This window comes from Simochromis diagramma, unplaced genomic scaffold (genome assembly GCF_900408965.1).
Source record: "Simochromis diagramma unplaced genomic scaffold, fSimDia1.1 OVJJ01000442.1, whole genome shotgun sequence".
Lineage (NCBI taxonomy): Eukaryota > Metazoa > Chordata > Actinopteri > Cichliformes > Cichlidae > Simochromis > Simochromis diagramma.
The window spans coordinates 98,770-114,485 of record NW_024387267.1 but is presented as its reverse complement, the minus strand read 5'-3'; the positions used below and the strand labels follow the sequence as shown (position 1 = coordinate 114,485).

At 38.5% G+C, this 15,716-nt stretch overlaps 1 protein-coding gene across 2 annotated transcripts; it reads right to left on the bottom strand.

Moving 5' to 3' along the window:
- Positions 1 to 3,343: 3,343 nt before the first annotated feature.
- LOC120715448 (B- and T-lymphocyte attenuator-like) lies at positions 3,344 to 11,676 on the bottom strand. Of its 2 annotated transcripts, none has more exons than XM_040002466.1 (6): positions 9,627 to 11,676; positions 4,664 to 4,984; positions 4,488 to 4,529; positions 4,282 to 4,407; positions 4,173 to 4,207; positions 3,344 to 4,093 (listed from the first exon to the last, which is right to left on the bottom strand). In XM_040002466.1, the coding sequence occupies exons 1-6, from the start codon at positions 9,709 to 9,711 to the stop codon at positions 3,989 to 3,991; spliced, it is 714 nt and encodes a 237-aa protein (XP_039858400.1). In that variant the 5' UTR covers positions 9,712 to 11,676; the 3' UTR covers positions 3,344 to 3,988. The 2 variants fall into 2 exon arrangements, with proteins under 2 accessions (XP_039858400.1, XP_039858401.1); XM_040002467.1 differs by having other exon boundaries at positions 3,345 to 4,090; positions 9,627 to 11,675.
- Between the last annotated feature and the right edge of the window lie 4,040 nt (positions 11,677 to 15,716).

Genomic DNA, 15,716 nt, shown 5'->3' with positions numbered 1-15,716 from the left:
ATACTGTTTTCAGAGAGTCATCACCTTATTTGTCTGATTAGAAAAGAACAGAACATACTGCACAGGAAACCAAGGTCATAACTTAGGTTCACTGAGAGAGAGAAAGACTGTGGATGTTTAGGTTTTATGACTAGGTGGAGGGGGGCTTAAGCTATAAGAATGTGTGGAACGCTCAGACACTTCGAGATCAGGCGGACACCCTCCCGCGCTCATCTCCCCTCCAGATGGTTTATGCTCATAAAGTGTTGAATTGTATGGAATAAAAGATTGTTGATTGAGCATTTATACACCGAGTAAGGCAAGGCAACACCGAAGCTTCAGGTTGTTACTGGAGGAATGCTCTGCCAAGTATTGGGGATGTCCTCCTCTATACTGAAGTCAGATGGTTAAGTCGAGGTAAGATACCAAAGTGCTTTCTTTCATTCATCTGGGAAATGAGGGAGGAGGATACCACACTATAATCTGATGAAGGGTTGCTTCTTGATCTTGCTTCCCTGACAGTTGTAACCTACAGTTACAAGGCAGAGATTTAAAAAAAAAAAAAACTCTTGAGAAGTGAAACAGGGATATGAATGAATAAGTAATATCTTTGTATCTGCACTGTTTTAATTTAGTGTGAGATACATGTCTTTTGCAGTGTACACAAACATACAACATGCACTTGGTGCAGTGCCCCTGTGTCTACCCAGCTGACTCAGTGAGGCTACATGTTTTTTTGTTTTGATTTTGTTCCTGCTCTCACTCTTCCTCCCTATTCCTCTGTCTCCTGACTGCCTGGGCAGAGCTCATCTCGGGCTCCCGCCATTGGCCTACGCACCTGGCTGTAATCACACACCTGAGGCTCATTACCTGGCAGTCTACGGTCTCATCACTGGACCGTTACTGACTCTCATTAGTGACAGGGCTACTAGCACTAGGTCAAAAGTAGTCAAAAAAGGCCAATTATATTTTGGACCTCAGAGGGGTAACCCAACAAATCATGAAAAACTAGGTTTAACCTTTTGTTCACGACAGTGTAAATTTAAGCATGTAACAATTAGATTTTTTTCTAACAAAAAACAGTTCAACTTAAATTAGACTTGTGTTTGTAAATGAACCACCCTGTGTTTTGTAGCTTTCTGGATTTTATAGTTACTGGGCTACATATTTATTTATTATACAGGCTATACAGTAGATTAAATCAGCATTCAAATGTGTTATTTAACTAAAGTGTTTAATTATGTGGGCTACAGAAATAATTAAGTTATAAACTATATTTATATGAAACGTGTATATTTACTGGATTTTAGTCATTTTAACCATATGTAACACCTGCATATGTGTTTTTAAAAAGGCTTTGATTTTGCCACCCCAATTGATTTCCATGCCATTCTCATGCCACCCTAAGAAAATTTCTTTAGATTCGCCCCTGGTTAGTGAAACCCAGCTTAGTGAGATCCCTGGTGTTCTTAGTGGTAATTCTCTCATTTCCCTGGACCTGCTCCTGTGTTTCCTGAATGACTGCGCTTGTGTCTTTGGAGTGAAGCCAGTTTGCGTGAGGAGATTCGGAGTGCGGAAATGGAGCTGACTGAGCGAGGAAGTGGAGCGTGTGGAGTGAATGGAGTGAGGATCAAAGAGCAAGTGTGGAGAGTGTGTTTCTTCCCTCCATCTGCTGGGGATCCCTGGAGCCCTGTCTGTCCCCTCACGTTGTATATAGTTCACCTGGTGCTTTGTGTAGATAAAGACTGTTTTCTGCTTTGATTCCAAGTCTTCGTAGGAGTCCATTCAGTCAGCCCTGACACTTGCAAGTGAACTAAATATTTTTTTTGATGTGTTAATGCAAAATGTAAGTTGTGGACAACATCATTTTGTAAATATTCAGGACAAACAAGCTTTTTGGGTTGTTTGAGTTGAAATTAGGTATGAAATATTAGAAAGCATGAGTAGCTCTCGGGGGGGGTTGGGGATCCCTGCCTTAGAGTATCTGTTGGTAAAGCAAAAGCTAACCATTAAAACCAGCACACATGTTAATTCAATTCAATTCAATTCAATTTTATTTATATAGCGCCAAATCACAACATAAGTCGCCTCAAGGCGCTTCATAGATACAGAGAAAAACCCAACAATCATATGACCCCCTATGAGCAAGCACTTTGGCGACAGTGGGAAGGAAAAACTCCCTTTTAACAGGAAGAAACCTCCGGCAGAACCAGGCTCAGGGAGGGGCGGCCATCTGCTGCGACCGGTTGGGTTAACCCTTAATAAGATTTAAAAGAAAACTTATCCAGCTTGTTTCAAGGTGTTTAATATGAGGAGTGAATCAGATGCACACTTAATGTAACGGCTGCTGTTATGTGTATATATATATTTATATTTCTTCATACATTCTTATATATTTCTATACTGTGTATTGTGTATTTTGTTGTACAGTTATTTTATTGTCAACTTTAATTTATATATTTTATTTTATTCCTTCCTAGTTAAATTTACCCTTTTTAATTTTCATATTTATTTCCTATCTTATTCATAGCCTTTTCTTTTTTTCTTTAGGTCATGAGCAGTTGTCTAAGCATTTCACTGCATATCGTACTGTGTATGACTGTGTATGTGACAAATAAAATTTGAATTTGAATTTGAAAGCAAGCCATTTATTGTGGACTGACAGCAGGTTGTACAAAACTTAAAACAAGTACAAAATAATAAAAATGAACTTAATGAAACCAAAAACTAGAAAACATACTAAGGCTAACAATAGTAGGATAGAACAGACACTGACAAAGGACAAGGAGAGAGAGCAACTTTATGTGCAAAGAAGGGCAATTAGAGGAAGTGGAGACAGATGGGGAGAATGAGACAGTTGAACAAAGTCAAAAGCAAAACTGAACACAACACATGCAAGACTAGCAAAATAAAACAGGAAGTAGGTAATTAAAGGAACATCTAACAATATGATGGAGAATAACAGCCCGTTCTCACTCCCGAGGCGTAACATGTCGACGTTTTGTCATGTCCCGCGGCGTTCCTGAGGAACGCGAAAGGAGACCTTCGGCGTTCTTATGGTACGCGGCGGGTTATGGCTGGAATCCAGTGCAATGACGCTCCCGCGGTAATAGACGTTCCAGCCCTGTATTCCAGCCCTAAACCTAACCTTATCCCAAGCCCAAACCATAACCTTATTCCTGATCTTAACCAGGACTATAATGATGTTAAATAGCGTGTTTCTAAGCGATTTGAAGGAAAAGAGCGAACATGTGTAGATGGAGTCCAGACGGTTCTCATATTTCCTGTTTTTTCCGAGGTCGTCATTTAGGAACGTGGTGGGTAGCCGAAAACGTAATATGTTAACGATTTGTCACCTAGCGTAAAATGTTACGCTTTGGGAGTGAGAACGTGTTGAGAATAAACAAGATATGGACAAACATGGGGACGAAAAAAACTAAAATAAGGAACAGAAGACAGAAACTTCAAGAAAAAAAGCCTTAGGCTATATAACAAAATCAACAGGAAATAACTAATACAGATTAAAAAAAAAATTTTTTTTTAATTATATGACTAGAAGTCAGACAGAAAAAATAAAAATGACAGAAATTGAAAGTAGAAAAACTGAAAAGGCTGGATCGAAAACTCCAGGATTCTGACAAGCTAATGAAATAAACTGGGAAATTAGCCACAGAGACCAAAACCATTTTCTTGTACCACCCTGTAACCATGTTTATTTCTGCTGTAAACTTTGAGACCGCCTCAAGAGGACATTTAAAGAACTGCAGGCTTTGGCACTTGGACATCATTTTTCAGCCCTGGAGATGACTGCTTATGGTTTACAGGTTGTATTTTACACTTCAAGTAAATCTTTGCATCACCTGCTAATTGTACAGCTTGTGGTTGGGAGCAGCAAACACAACATAGCTGCTCTCCTCCTCGAGCAGGCATATTGCCCTCCTTGGTCAATATGCCTGTTCATCATATCTTGATAATGTCAGCTCATTGAGTTACGATGATGGTGTCCTTGTTAGATCTCCGAGATCGCAGAGTAGAGGGTCTTCCTCTTTCCTCTTTCCAAGTGCTTGAAGATGACTTTTGAAAAGAATTGATCCACCATGGGGATCTCCATCTGCTTTAAACATTCAAAAATGTTTGTGGGTTAACATTATTGATGGAAAAATGTGATAAGCTTGAAATGTTTTATATCTTACCTGATTTTCAGCTTGACTGTCTTTCTTTGGCTTCCCTGCAGGATGGACAGTTTACATGTTCAGTACGTCTGGTGATGTTTTATTTTGAAGAGGAGAGAGAACACCTCACCTTTACAGCCTCGCATTGATATGACAGATAGGATTATGACTATGATGACGAATGTGGCGATCCCAGCAGCAGAGTACACGTACAGCAACAAGGTTTCTGTATTGTCAGGAACAGAAGTCGTGCTGACTGCAAGAAAAACAGGTTTCAGTCAGTTTGGATTTAATAAAGCTACAACAACAACACAAATTATATAAAACCTTTCTTACCTCTGACATTATTCTGTGTAACAGTGGTAATTTCAGCATGATCTGTAAAAACAAAACAGGGAAGCTGTCTGAGGTCTGAACAACACAGAAATATCATGAGATTCAGAAAAAGTCCACTGTTCAGTGTGAGTGAAGGTTTCTTAGAGAAGTATAATTAGTGAAAAATCCACACTCACCATAGACATTGACAGTGATGGCATGACCCGTACTCCCTCCACCTTGACACTGATATTGACCAGAGTCGTTTCTGAGAATGTTCTGGAAGGTCAAATAGAAGATCCATACTGATTCGTTTAAAGGTTTCCACTCTGTTTTAATGTGACTGTCACTGCTGACATTGATGGGGACAATAGCTTCCTCAACTTTATACCAGGTGACTGTTGTTGGTGAATCATTGCAAAAAAATACTGTGCAATTAATCCAAAGTTGTTGTCCAACTGATGCATTATAAACTGTGTTGCGACGTACTCTAATTTCTGTAGAACAGTCAGAGTCACCTGCAGAAGAGAAATTATACCAAACACATAAAGAAGAACAATTAGAAATTAAGAAACGTTTGATGTTAATTTTAATTTAATTAAGAACATAAAACAATATATTACACAAGAGACTGATCAAAGGTGTTTAGATAATACATTTATATAAAGACTGTTTAATTGGACAAAACAAATAAATATATAAACAGAAATAAAAATTGTGCACATTCCTATAACCTTCTTAGAAAGATATTAAAAGTATAATGAATACTCACTGTACAAAAGAAAGAAAAAGTATAATTTGCAACAATAAGATCAAAAGAGAAGTAAACATGAGGTATGACAGACATCAAAAATGGAAAAAAAAAAAATCTAGAATAAAAAGTGTCACTGGGTGACATTTATTTGATGATGTCATGACAGGCTGTGTGGCAGGCAGGCAGCAGGAGTGGTGGACCGAAAATGCAGGACTCTTGGAGACAGGGACTTAAATTCAAAACCCAGCTTTTTTTGCTGGAAAAAACTCTCAATCAATTAAACTCACCAAAACAAAAACAAAACTCTATGGACTGAATTGGAACAGAGAACCTAAACAGGAGCCAATCACACAGCAGCTAGAGGGTAGCAACATTGATGACGTGACAAAGAGTAAAGGAAAACACAGGGCTTATATACCCAGGGGAGTAATCAGGGAATGGGAAACAGGAGGGAGACACAGCTGGGAGGAATTAGGGCAAACGAGACAAAGAGAAGTAAAAGTGAATACACTGACATAAGTCATGGACTTTCAATGTAAAACAGGAAACAAGAAACAAGTAACAATGATGCAGACTGAACTAAATCTAGAATAATGATAGTGAACACAGCACAACTAAAGAATCAGAACATAAATCCTAGTACAGAAAAAAACACCAAAATATAAGAAAAAGAAAATGCTGGGTCAAAATGACCCAGAACTGTGACAGGAAAAGTAATTTGCATGAACTCCAGAAGTTCAGCAAACTGTGAGTGAACCCGTCCTAACACAAAGGGGAACCTAAAGCCATGTGTATTAATTTAATGTATACCTTTTACTGTCAGATATTCCACTGCTCTTAAAAACTGAGCTCACACTCTCACTACAAGATCCACCAGCAGGTGTCACGAAGCCGTTTATCATATGACAGAAAAACTGGAAGTTTAAACTTCTGTGACAGCATGTATCATTACTGTCCTCTAGAAAACCTTTAAGAAATCATTTGCTTTTCATTTTGTACCAAATAATTTTATGTTGAGAAGAATAAGATAAACCCTGAAGATTCACAGTAGTTTACCTGTGAGAATATCAGTATAGGCAGGTCCACCACTGATGTCCTGTGCTTTTCACAGATGGTTTGGTGGAGGGTCAGTGGTGGAAGGAACGATGACTAAATCTGGGAGTTAAATTCTTGCACCCACTATCAGATTCTACACTGGTGCAGTGGGTCCTGGGTTCCTCCTAGTCAACAACAGTACCTGGCCTTATGTGGCGAGAGTTTTCACATGAGAGGATGAAGGAATTTGCACCACTGACTGGCCTCCACACCAACCTGACATAAATCCAACAGAACACCTGTGTAACATTATGTTTCAGTCCATCTTACACCACCAGGTTGCACCTAAGACTGTCCAGGGACTCAGTGATGGCCTGGTCCAGATCTGGGTGCAGATCCCCAGGACACCATTCCTTCCTCAGGAGCATGCCCCGATGGTGTCTGGCATATACATTCAAACATGTGGGGGTGGGGGTCACACAAACCGCTAAGCACTATTTTGAGTTGCTACAGTAACAGTTTGCCAAAATGGACTAGCCTGAAGTCATAATTTTTGTCTGACTTTGAATTCAGCCTTTGTGCACACGGATGTTCACTGCTCGTAGACTTAAATTACACCTTTCTTGGCTGCTACTTCAAAGCACATTGTGCGCTGTCTGTCCTGCGTGCTGCACAACAATATTGAATATTTAGTATTTACTGCTGTTTACACTTAGCTAGATTAATGCAATGGTGTTGTGTTTAGTATGTTGCTTTGGGTTTTTTTTTTTTTTGCTTGTTTTCTATTCTTCTTCTCTCAACAGGTGATCCAGGAGATTTTTTTTTCTCCCCCCCTTTCTCACTGTCCCTCTCCCCTTCTGTTTTTCTTTTCCTTCCTCTTTCTCTCTCCCTTTCCTATCCCTCACTCATGTCTGTCCCGTCTGTAACATCTGAAAATAAAATATAATAAATAATAAAAGCGAAGGTCGATCAAATGGACCAATACGGCAATGCCACGATGATCCATTTGGCAAAGTAAATCCATTGGGTATCCTTGTTGGTCTTCAGACAACAATTCCGACGGCTAAAGAACCAAATGGGACAGGCAAAAAAAAAAAAAAAAAAAAAAAAAAAAGGAAAATCTACTACCATCTGGAGTTTTACACTTGAAGATAAATGCAGAGTTTAAGCGCATTACCACCATGCCACTGCAGTCCAGATTACTCTCGCAGATAGATGTGCTATCTGACAAACTAATAAAGGTCTTCAAAAGGCGAGGAGGACAAATAGGAAGAAGACTTCAGAACATTCTGGAGCCCACGGCCCAGGCCACAGATGAAGCCATTATCCAACGATCTAATAAGGAAACAACCATGGGAATTTACATCATAAAGTCAAGAGATGGCAATGGCAGCCCTGAGGACATCGGGATAGTCCTTGAAGGCCAGAGAGTCTGGCAGGATTTGGATAACTATACCCTAGCAGCTGCAATGCTGTTTGGACTAATGTACACTTTGAACCTCACCTACCCACTGGAAAAGTATACCTTCGAGGTATTATAGAAACTGGTTATGGAGCTCAAAAGGAACAGCCTTTCAAAGAAGGCCCAGGCTTTCAGGACCAGACTGTACGATTGAACAGTTTTCCAGTTATGATGTGGGAACAACATGTTTACCTCTTCGAATATGTACCATACTTTCTTTTAAGCCAGCACTGGTAAAGTTGCAGGACATAGTGAAACTTATTTTTCTGGCACTTTTCAACTTGGGGCCTTTATTACTGCAGTTTTCACTTTTCAAGCCACGGCTCTTTTTAAAAAAAAATTCAAACTTTGAATGTCCATTTTTCTCAATGGAAATGGTGCCTTGCACCAATTTCACCAGTTTGCAATTTTTTTCCCAAGGTGCACCACTACAAACAGATTGCATTGTCTAGTATTAGTGATTATGATGTTTAGTGATAGAAGCAAGCCAATACTAATCAGCTTAGGTCTCTTGGTTTTGTGCCTGTGGGTTATAATGTTATTTTAAGTCTCTTCTTTGTGTCATTTTAATAATTACACCCCTGTTGCCATATTACCTTATGGCTCTTACATTTAAAAAACTATTTTTTACATAAGCGCGATGTCATAAGGCCCCACAATGTTGAATTCAGGTTACAGCAGATAACTTTGAGGAATGTTGTGGAATGTTTTTCAAGAGATGCATTGTACAAATATGACTCATGTATATTTTGGAAGCCTGAATTGAAAGTCCATTGTTACAACTGTGTAGTATTTTCAAAAATACAGGTCATTGTTCAAAAAAAAAAAAAAAAGAATTCAGCCTTTGTAGGTCGATAATTTTCATCTCCAGTACAAAATGTGGCATCCTTGTTATTCCTAACACACTACCCAGTCCATAGTTTTCCCCATTGAGATTTGTTGCATTTTCAAAGTTTTCCTTTAATTTGTTTTTAGCTGTATAGTTTAGAAATGACTATGCACAGAAATCTTAACTAGCGCACAGAAAATGTTTCACAGGTTTGTGTCCACCACACAGTAAATTCAGGGAAGCAAGTCATCTGTGGCGCATCTGTGGTTTGAGCACTTTGCTGCTCTGGGGTCTGAGTTGAAACCAATTCTTTCTTTTAAAACAAGTTTCATGTTCAAATTTCTGAACGTTAAAGGCTGGGTATTTTTATGATTGGCTCAAAATGTACAAAAAGAGACAAAATATGAGGTGAAACAGCTGCATTGTGACATTAAATGAGTTTCTGTTATGTCAGAAAAGTTGAGGAAAAAATATTCAGATTTTATATTGATTCAAGATTGGTACAGTAAGTGGATGGTGATTGTTTTAGTAATATTAAAAATGTATTTTATTAAAAGCGGGTGTGAATGTGAATGCAAATTGTTGCCTGTGTCTGTGTTAGCCCTGCGGCAGTCTGGCACCCTGCCTCTCGCCCCAGGTCGGCAGGGTTCCAGCCCCCCGCAACCCTGAAAAGGGATAAGCAGAAGCGAATAGATGGATGGATGAATATTAAAACATCCAGAAAAACTCTAAAGATCGTCCATATGTGTGAACTCAACTAAAATCTCCAGCATAGCATCAAAGACCATTTCACAGTGTCTTGTTTTGTCCTTAATGTTGAGGCTTTCTTTCAAGGCGGAAGGTTTGAAGGCTGCGCGGTCAAGCCTTTCAACGTGTCCTTTTCAATTACTATAAAAACTACTAGATGCCTGCTTTGGGTTATTGTGTATAGCAAAAGATAAAAGATATTTTAAACCTTTTACAGTTGTTTTTCACAATTTTCGATCTGTAACAGTAAAATTTTTAAACTCAGCCGTGAACAGAGAAGCAGACGTGTTCAGACTGAAATGGAGCCATTTAAAATGAATAAGAATCACTTACTCTGAGCATCCAGAGTGAGGATGAGGATTGTGAAGATCAGCAAATAGAGAATGGTCCTGCATGAGTAATGTTTCATGGCAGACATTTAAGTAACCAGCTGTCTACGTGGTTAAAACCTGTTTGTGCTCTGTATGTGACAGTACATTGTATGTGGTTGACTTCACTTCCTGCTTCTGATTACAGGGGTCTTTAGATGCATACTGGTGTTAAAGTTTGTGCTTTTGAGGCTGGTGCACCCAGTATATACCTAACACTGGCAACACTGGAGCAGCACACAGGAAAAACACACTGAGATAAAACCTTTAGTAAGAAAGTCCATTTGCAAGAGAAAAACACAAATCAAGAGACTGTCTTTTTCTGTCAGAGTGTTATTATTTTTGGTAATTTCTGGCTAACTCTGTACTTATGCATTTTAAAAGTCCTTCATGCAGGTGGTGCATCTATATAAATACTTCTTTCACGTCTCAGTCTTTTGCATTTGTTGGCAACAATCACCTTACATCTCCATCTCTAGCTACACTGGCCATTGTGATCTCACCCACAGGTTTGAGGTCTGTTGTTTTGAATTCTTGACTTTTTGAAAGGTGCCGTTTTGTTGTATTTTTTAACAGAGTGTGACCATATTCAGTTCACAGGGTTAGGCAGACTAGCTCATTTAGTTAGGCTAGCTTGATTAGTAAAATGCTTATCCCTGTGACACTAGATAGCATGGTACCTTTAGCTAACTTAAAAAAACGTTCTTAAAATAAAATGAACTTTCTGGAAAATCTGGACAGCATACTTCTTAGAGCAGGAGCCTCCAACATGTTGCTCCTTTTCAAATACATTTCAAAACTTGTGTAGTCAAATTTGATTGGTCAATCATCAAACCAACTTATATGTACGAGGAATCAAATTCATAGTTTTTCTATCAAATGATTATTTGACAATTAGGTGTCAAACTTGATGAGTCAGTTTTGATGGGCAGTACGAAAAAGGTCAATGCCTGCGACAGAGGCCTTGTTGAAAGTGGCAAATCACTCAATGAAGCACTAAAAGCCCTTCACTGATGGCAGGATTGTAAAGGAAACTATGACTGCATGGCTGAAACGTTATTAGGTGACTGGCAAGGAGTATGTCTGCACTGTCTGCAGATGCATTAAAACTGCCAGAATTGGACGTGCAGAGGTGCAAATCATTTTAAATTCAGTGTGCTGAGTCTGTCGACTCCAGTGATACAGCCCAGCTGGCTGTTTTCATTCAGATGGTGTTTGGTGACTTTTTTACTTCCGCTTAAAACTACAAGCAGAGGAGCGGATATTTACAATCACTGAAGGACTACTTTGTAGAAAAAAAAACCCTGTTGAAAACCTGGTGTCTGTGAAAACTGATGGAGCACCTGCTGTGACTCAGGATTTAATCGGATGCGGACTTTCTTAAGTTTCTAAACTATCATTACATCACTTACCAACAGGCTCTATGCCCATAAATGATGGAATTTGACCATGTCATGCTGCCTGTTGTTAATAATGTTAATGTCATCAGCTCCATTCGAGCAAAGGCAAAGCAACACCGAAGCTTCAAGTTGTTCCTGGAGGAACGCTCTGCCGAGTATAGGGATCTCCTCCTCCACACAGAATAAGACAGTTAAGTCGGGTTAGATACTGAAATGCTTTCTTTCATTGATCGGTGAAACCGAGGCTTTTATGGAAGTGAGGGAGGAGGATACCACACTATTATCTGATATTACCTGAGTTGCTGCTTGATCTTGGTTTCCTGACAGATGTAACTGCGAGAGAAAATTAACCACCTGAACCTACAGATACAAGGCAAAGATAAAAACATATTTAGTGTGAATGCTTTTGAGAAGTGAAACAGGCACATGTAACGAAATCATAATTGAATAAATAATATCTGTGTATTTGTAATTGCATTGTTTTGTTTTGACAGCATTGTTTTAATTTAGTAGTGCGAGATACATTTCCCTGTAGTGTATACAGACATAAAACATGCACTTGCAAGTGAACTAAATATTTTTGTGATGTTAATGCAACTTTTAAGTTGTGGATACCAACATTTTTGTAAATGTTCAGGAAAAACAAGCTTATTCGGTTGGTTTGTGTTGAAATGAAACATTTGAAAGGATGAGTAGCTCTCAGAGGGGAAAAAAGTTGGAGACCCCTACCTTAGAGTGTCTGCTGCTGAAGCTGAAAGCTAAACATTAAAAAACAGCACACATGTTAACCCTTAATAAGATTTAAAAGAAACTTATCCAAAAGTTTTTCCAAGGAGTTTAATGTTAGGAGTGAATCATAGAGGCACACTGAATGGAACTGAAAGCAAGTCATTTATTGTGAGCTGTACAAAATTTGAAACAAGTACAAAATAATAAAAATGAAAACAATAAACTTAATGAAACCAGAACCTAGAAAACATACTAAGGCTAGCAATAATAGGATAGAACAGACACTGACAAAGGACAAAAGAAGACAGCAGCTTTATATACAAAGAAGGGCAATTAGGGGAAGTGGAGACAGTTGAACAGAGTCAAAAGCAAAACTGAACACAACACATGCAAGACCAGCAAATTAAAGGAACATCTAACACTGTAAAGGAGAATAAACAAGATACGGGCAAACATGGGGACGAACAAAACCTGAAATATGCAAGAGAATACAAACAAGCTAAAACCATGGACAGAAGACAGAAACTACAAGTAAAAAGACCTGAGGCTATTGATTAAAAAAAAAAACAACAACAAAGAATAACTAATACAGATACAAAACCAAAATTATACGACTACAATAAGAGTCAGACAGAAAAATTAAAAATAACAGAAATTGAAAATAGAAAAACTGAAAAGGCTGGATTGAAAACTCCAGGATCATGACAAGCTAATGAAATAAACTGGGAAATTAGCCAAAAAAACAGAAGGATTCTCTTATATCATCATTTTATCTATAAGGACTGGCTTTTGGACAAAGCCTCAAGTGGACATTTAAGGATCTGCAGGCTTTGGCACTTGGACATCATTTTTCAGCCCTGGAGATGACTGCTTATGGTTTACAGGTTGTATTTTGCACTTCAAGAGAATCTTTGCATCACCTGCTAATTGTACAGCTCGTGGTTGAGAGCAGCAAACATGACAGATCTGTTCCTCTGTCTCTCTGCCCACGCAGATTGGTCAATATGCCTGCTCATTATATCTTGATAATGTCATCTCAATGTGTTGCATTGATGGTGTTCTTCCCTTGTTACATCTCCGAGATCGCAGAGTAGAGGGGCTTCCTCTTTCGAGGTGCTCAAAGAAAAGAATTTTGAAAAGAATTGATCCACCATGGGGGATCTCCACCTGCTGTAAACATCCAAAAATGTTTGTGGGGAAAACTATTGATGAAAAAATGTGATAAGCTTGAAATATTTTATATCTTACCTGATTTTCAGCTTGACTGTCTTTCTTTGGCTTCCCTGCAGGATGGACAGTTTACATGTTTAGTATTCAGTATGTCTGGTGATGTTTTATTTTGAAGAGGAGAGAGAACAGCTCACCTCTACAGCCTCGCATTGATATGACAGATATGATTATGACTATGATGACGAATGTGGCGATCCCAGCAGCAGAGTACACGTATAGCAACAAGGTTTCTGTATTTTCAGGAGCAGAAGTCGTGCGGACTGCAAGAAGAAACAGGTTTCAGTCAGTTTGGATTTAATAAAGCTACAACAACACACATTATATAAAACCTTTCTTACCTCTGACATTATTCTATGTAATAGTGGTAATTTCACCATGATCTGTAAAAACAAAACAGGGAAGCTGTCTGAGATCTGAACAACACAAAAATATCATGAGATTCAGAAAAAGTCCACTGTTCAGTGTGAGTTAAGGTTTCTTAGAGAAGTATAATTAGTGAAAAATCCACACTCACCATAGACATTGACAGTGATGGCATGACCCAGAGTTCCTCCACTTTGACACTGATACTGACCAGAGTCATGTCTGAGAATGTTTTGGAAGATCAAATAGAAGATCCCTGCTGACTTGTTTAAAGGTTTCCACTCTGTTTTAATGTGACTGTCACTGCTGACATTGACGGGGACAATAGCTTCCTCAACTTTATACCAGGTGACTGTTGTTGGTGAATTATTGCAAAAAAATAACTGTGCAATTAATCCAAAGTTGTTGTCCAGCTGATGCATTATAAACTGTGTTGCGACGTACTTTAATTTCTGTAGAACAGTCAGAGTCACCTGCAGAAGAGAAATTATACCAAACACATAAAGAAGAACAATTAGAAATTAAGAAATGTTTGATGTTATTTTTAATTTAATTAAGAACATAAAGCAATATATTACACAAGAGACTGATCAAAGGTGTTTAGACAATACATTTATATAAAGACTGTTTAATTGAAGACTAATAAACATATAAACATATCCATTATGCAATAATACGATCAAAATAGAAGTAAACATGAGGTATGACAAACAGTAAGATAAAAAAAAAAACACGATTAAAAAGAAAAATCACTTTGTGACATTTATTTGATGTTGAGTGGAAAAGTAATTTGCATGAACTCAGCAGTTCATTCAAACTGTGAGTGAACCCGTCCTAACACAAAGGGAAACCTAAAGCCACGTGTATTAAATTCATGTCTACCTTTTACTGTCAGATATTCCACTGATCTTAAATACTGAGCTCACAGTCTCACTACAAGATCCACCAGCAGGTGTCCCGGAGCCGTTTATCATCACGGGGCGATCGTGGCTCAAGAGTTGGGAGGTCGCCTTGTAATCAGAAGGTTGCTGGTTCGAGCCCCGGCTTGGACAGTCTTGGTCGTCGTGTCCTTGGGCAAGACACTTCACCCGTTGCCTACTGGTGGTGGTCAGAGGGCCCGGTGGCGCCAGTGTCCGGCAGCCTCGCCTCTGTCAGTGCGCCCCAGGGTGGACTAGTAAAGCGCTATACAAATACAGGCCATTTACCATCATATGACAGAAAAACTGGAAGTTTAAACTTCTGTGTTTTCAGGACAGCACCTATCATAACTGTCCTGCAGAAAACCTTTAAGAGATTATTTTGCTTTTCACTTTGTTCCATTTGAGAGGCAGAAGATGAAATCAGAAGCTTCAGAGCAGTTTAAAAAATAGCTGTGAGATTTTTTTCTGTGAGAATATCAGTATAATGTCACAATGTTCAAAAAAAGAAGCTAAATATGAGGTGAAACAGCTGCACTGTGACATTTCGTGAGATTCTGTAATGACAGAAAAGTTATAGAAAAAAATTATATTGATTCAAGATTAGCATAGTAAGTGGATGGTATTGTTTTAGTAATACTAACATATCCAGAAAAACTCTAAAGATCGTCCACATGTGTGAACTCAACTAAAATCTCCTGCATAGCATCAAAGACCATTTCATAGCATCTTGTTTTGTCCTTCATGTTGAGGCTTTCTTTGAAGGCGGAAGGTTTGAAGGCTGCGCGGTCAAGCCTTTCAGCATATCCTGTAAATTACTATGAAAAAATATTAGTTGCCTGCTTTGGATTATTGTGTATAGCAAAAGGTAAAGGATATTTTAAACCTTTTACAGCTGATTTCCACAATGTTTAAACTGTAACAGCAAAAATATTAAACTCAGCCGTGAACGGAGAAACAAAGACGTGTTCAGACTGAAATGGAGCATATAAAATTAATAAGAATCACTTACTCTCAGCATCTGAAGTGAGGATGAGGACTGTGAAGATCAGCGAATAAAGGATGGTCCTGCACAAGTAATGTTTCATGGCAGACATTTAAGGAACCAGCTGTGAACTTGTGTAAAAACTGTATGTGCTCTGTATGCGACAGTGCATGATATGTGGTTGACTTCACTTCCTGCTTCTGATTAGGAGTGTCTTCGGATGCATACCAGAGTTACCAGAGTACCAGAGTTTATGGTTTGAAGGCAGAAACACTCAGTATATATATACACCACTTGAAACTTTGGGTATTAATCAGATTAAAACAAAAGCACAGATTTTTTTAAATTCATTTCTTTACAGGAAAAACAGGATGAGAATGAATCATTATAATCTTTTTTTAAAATCTAACAGATATGGAGAAAATATTATA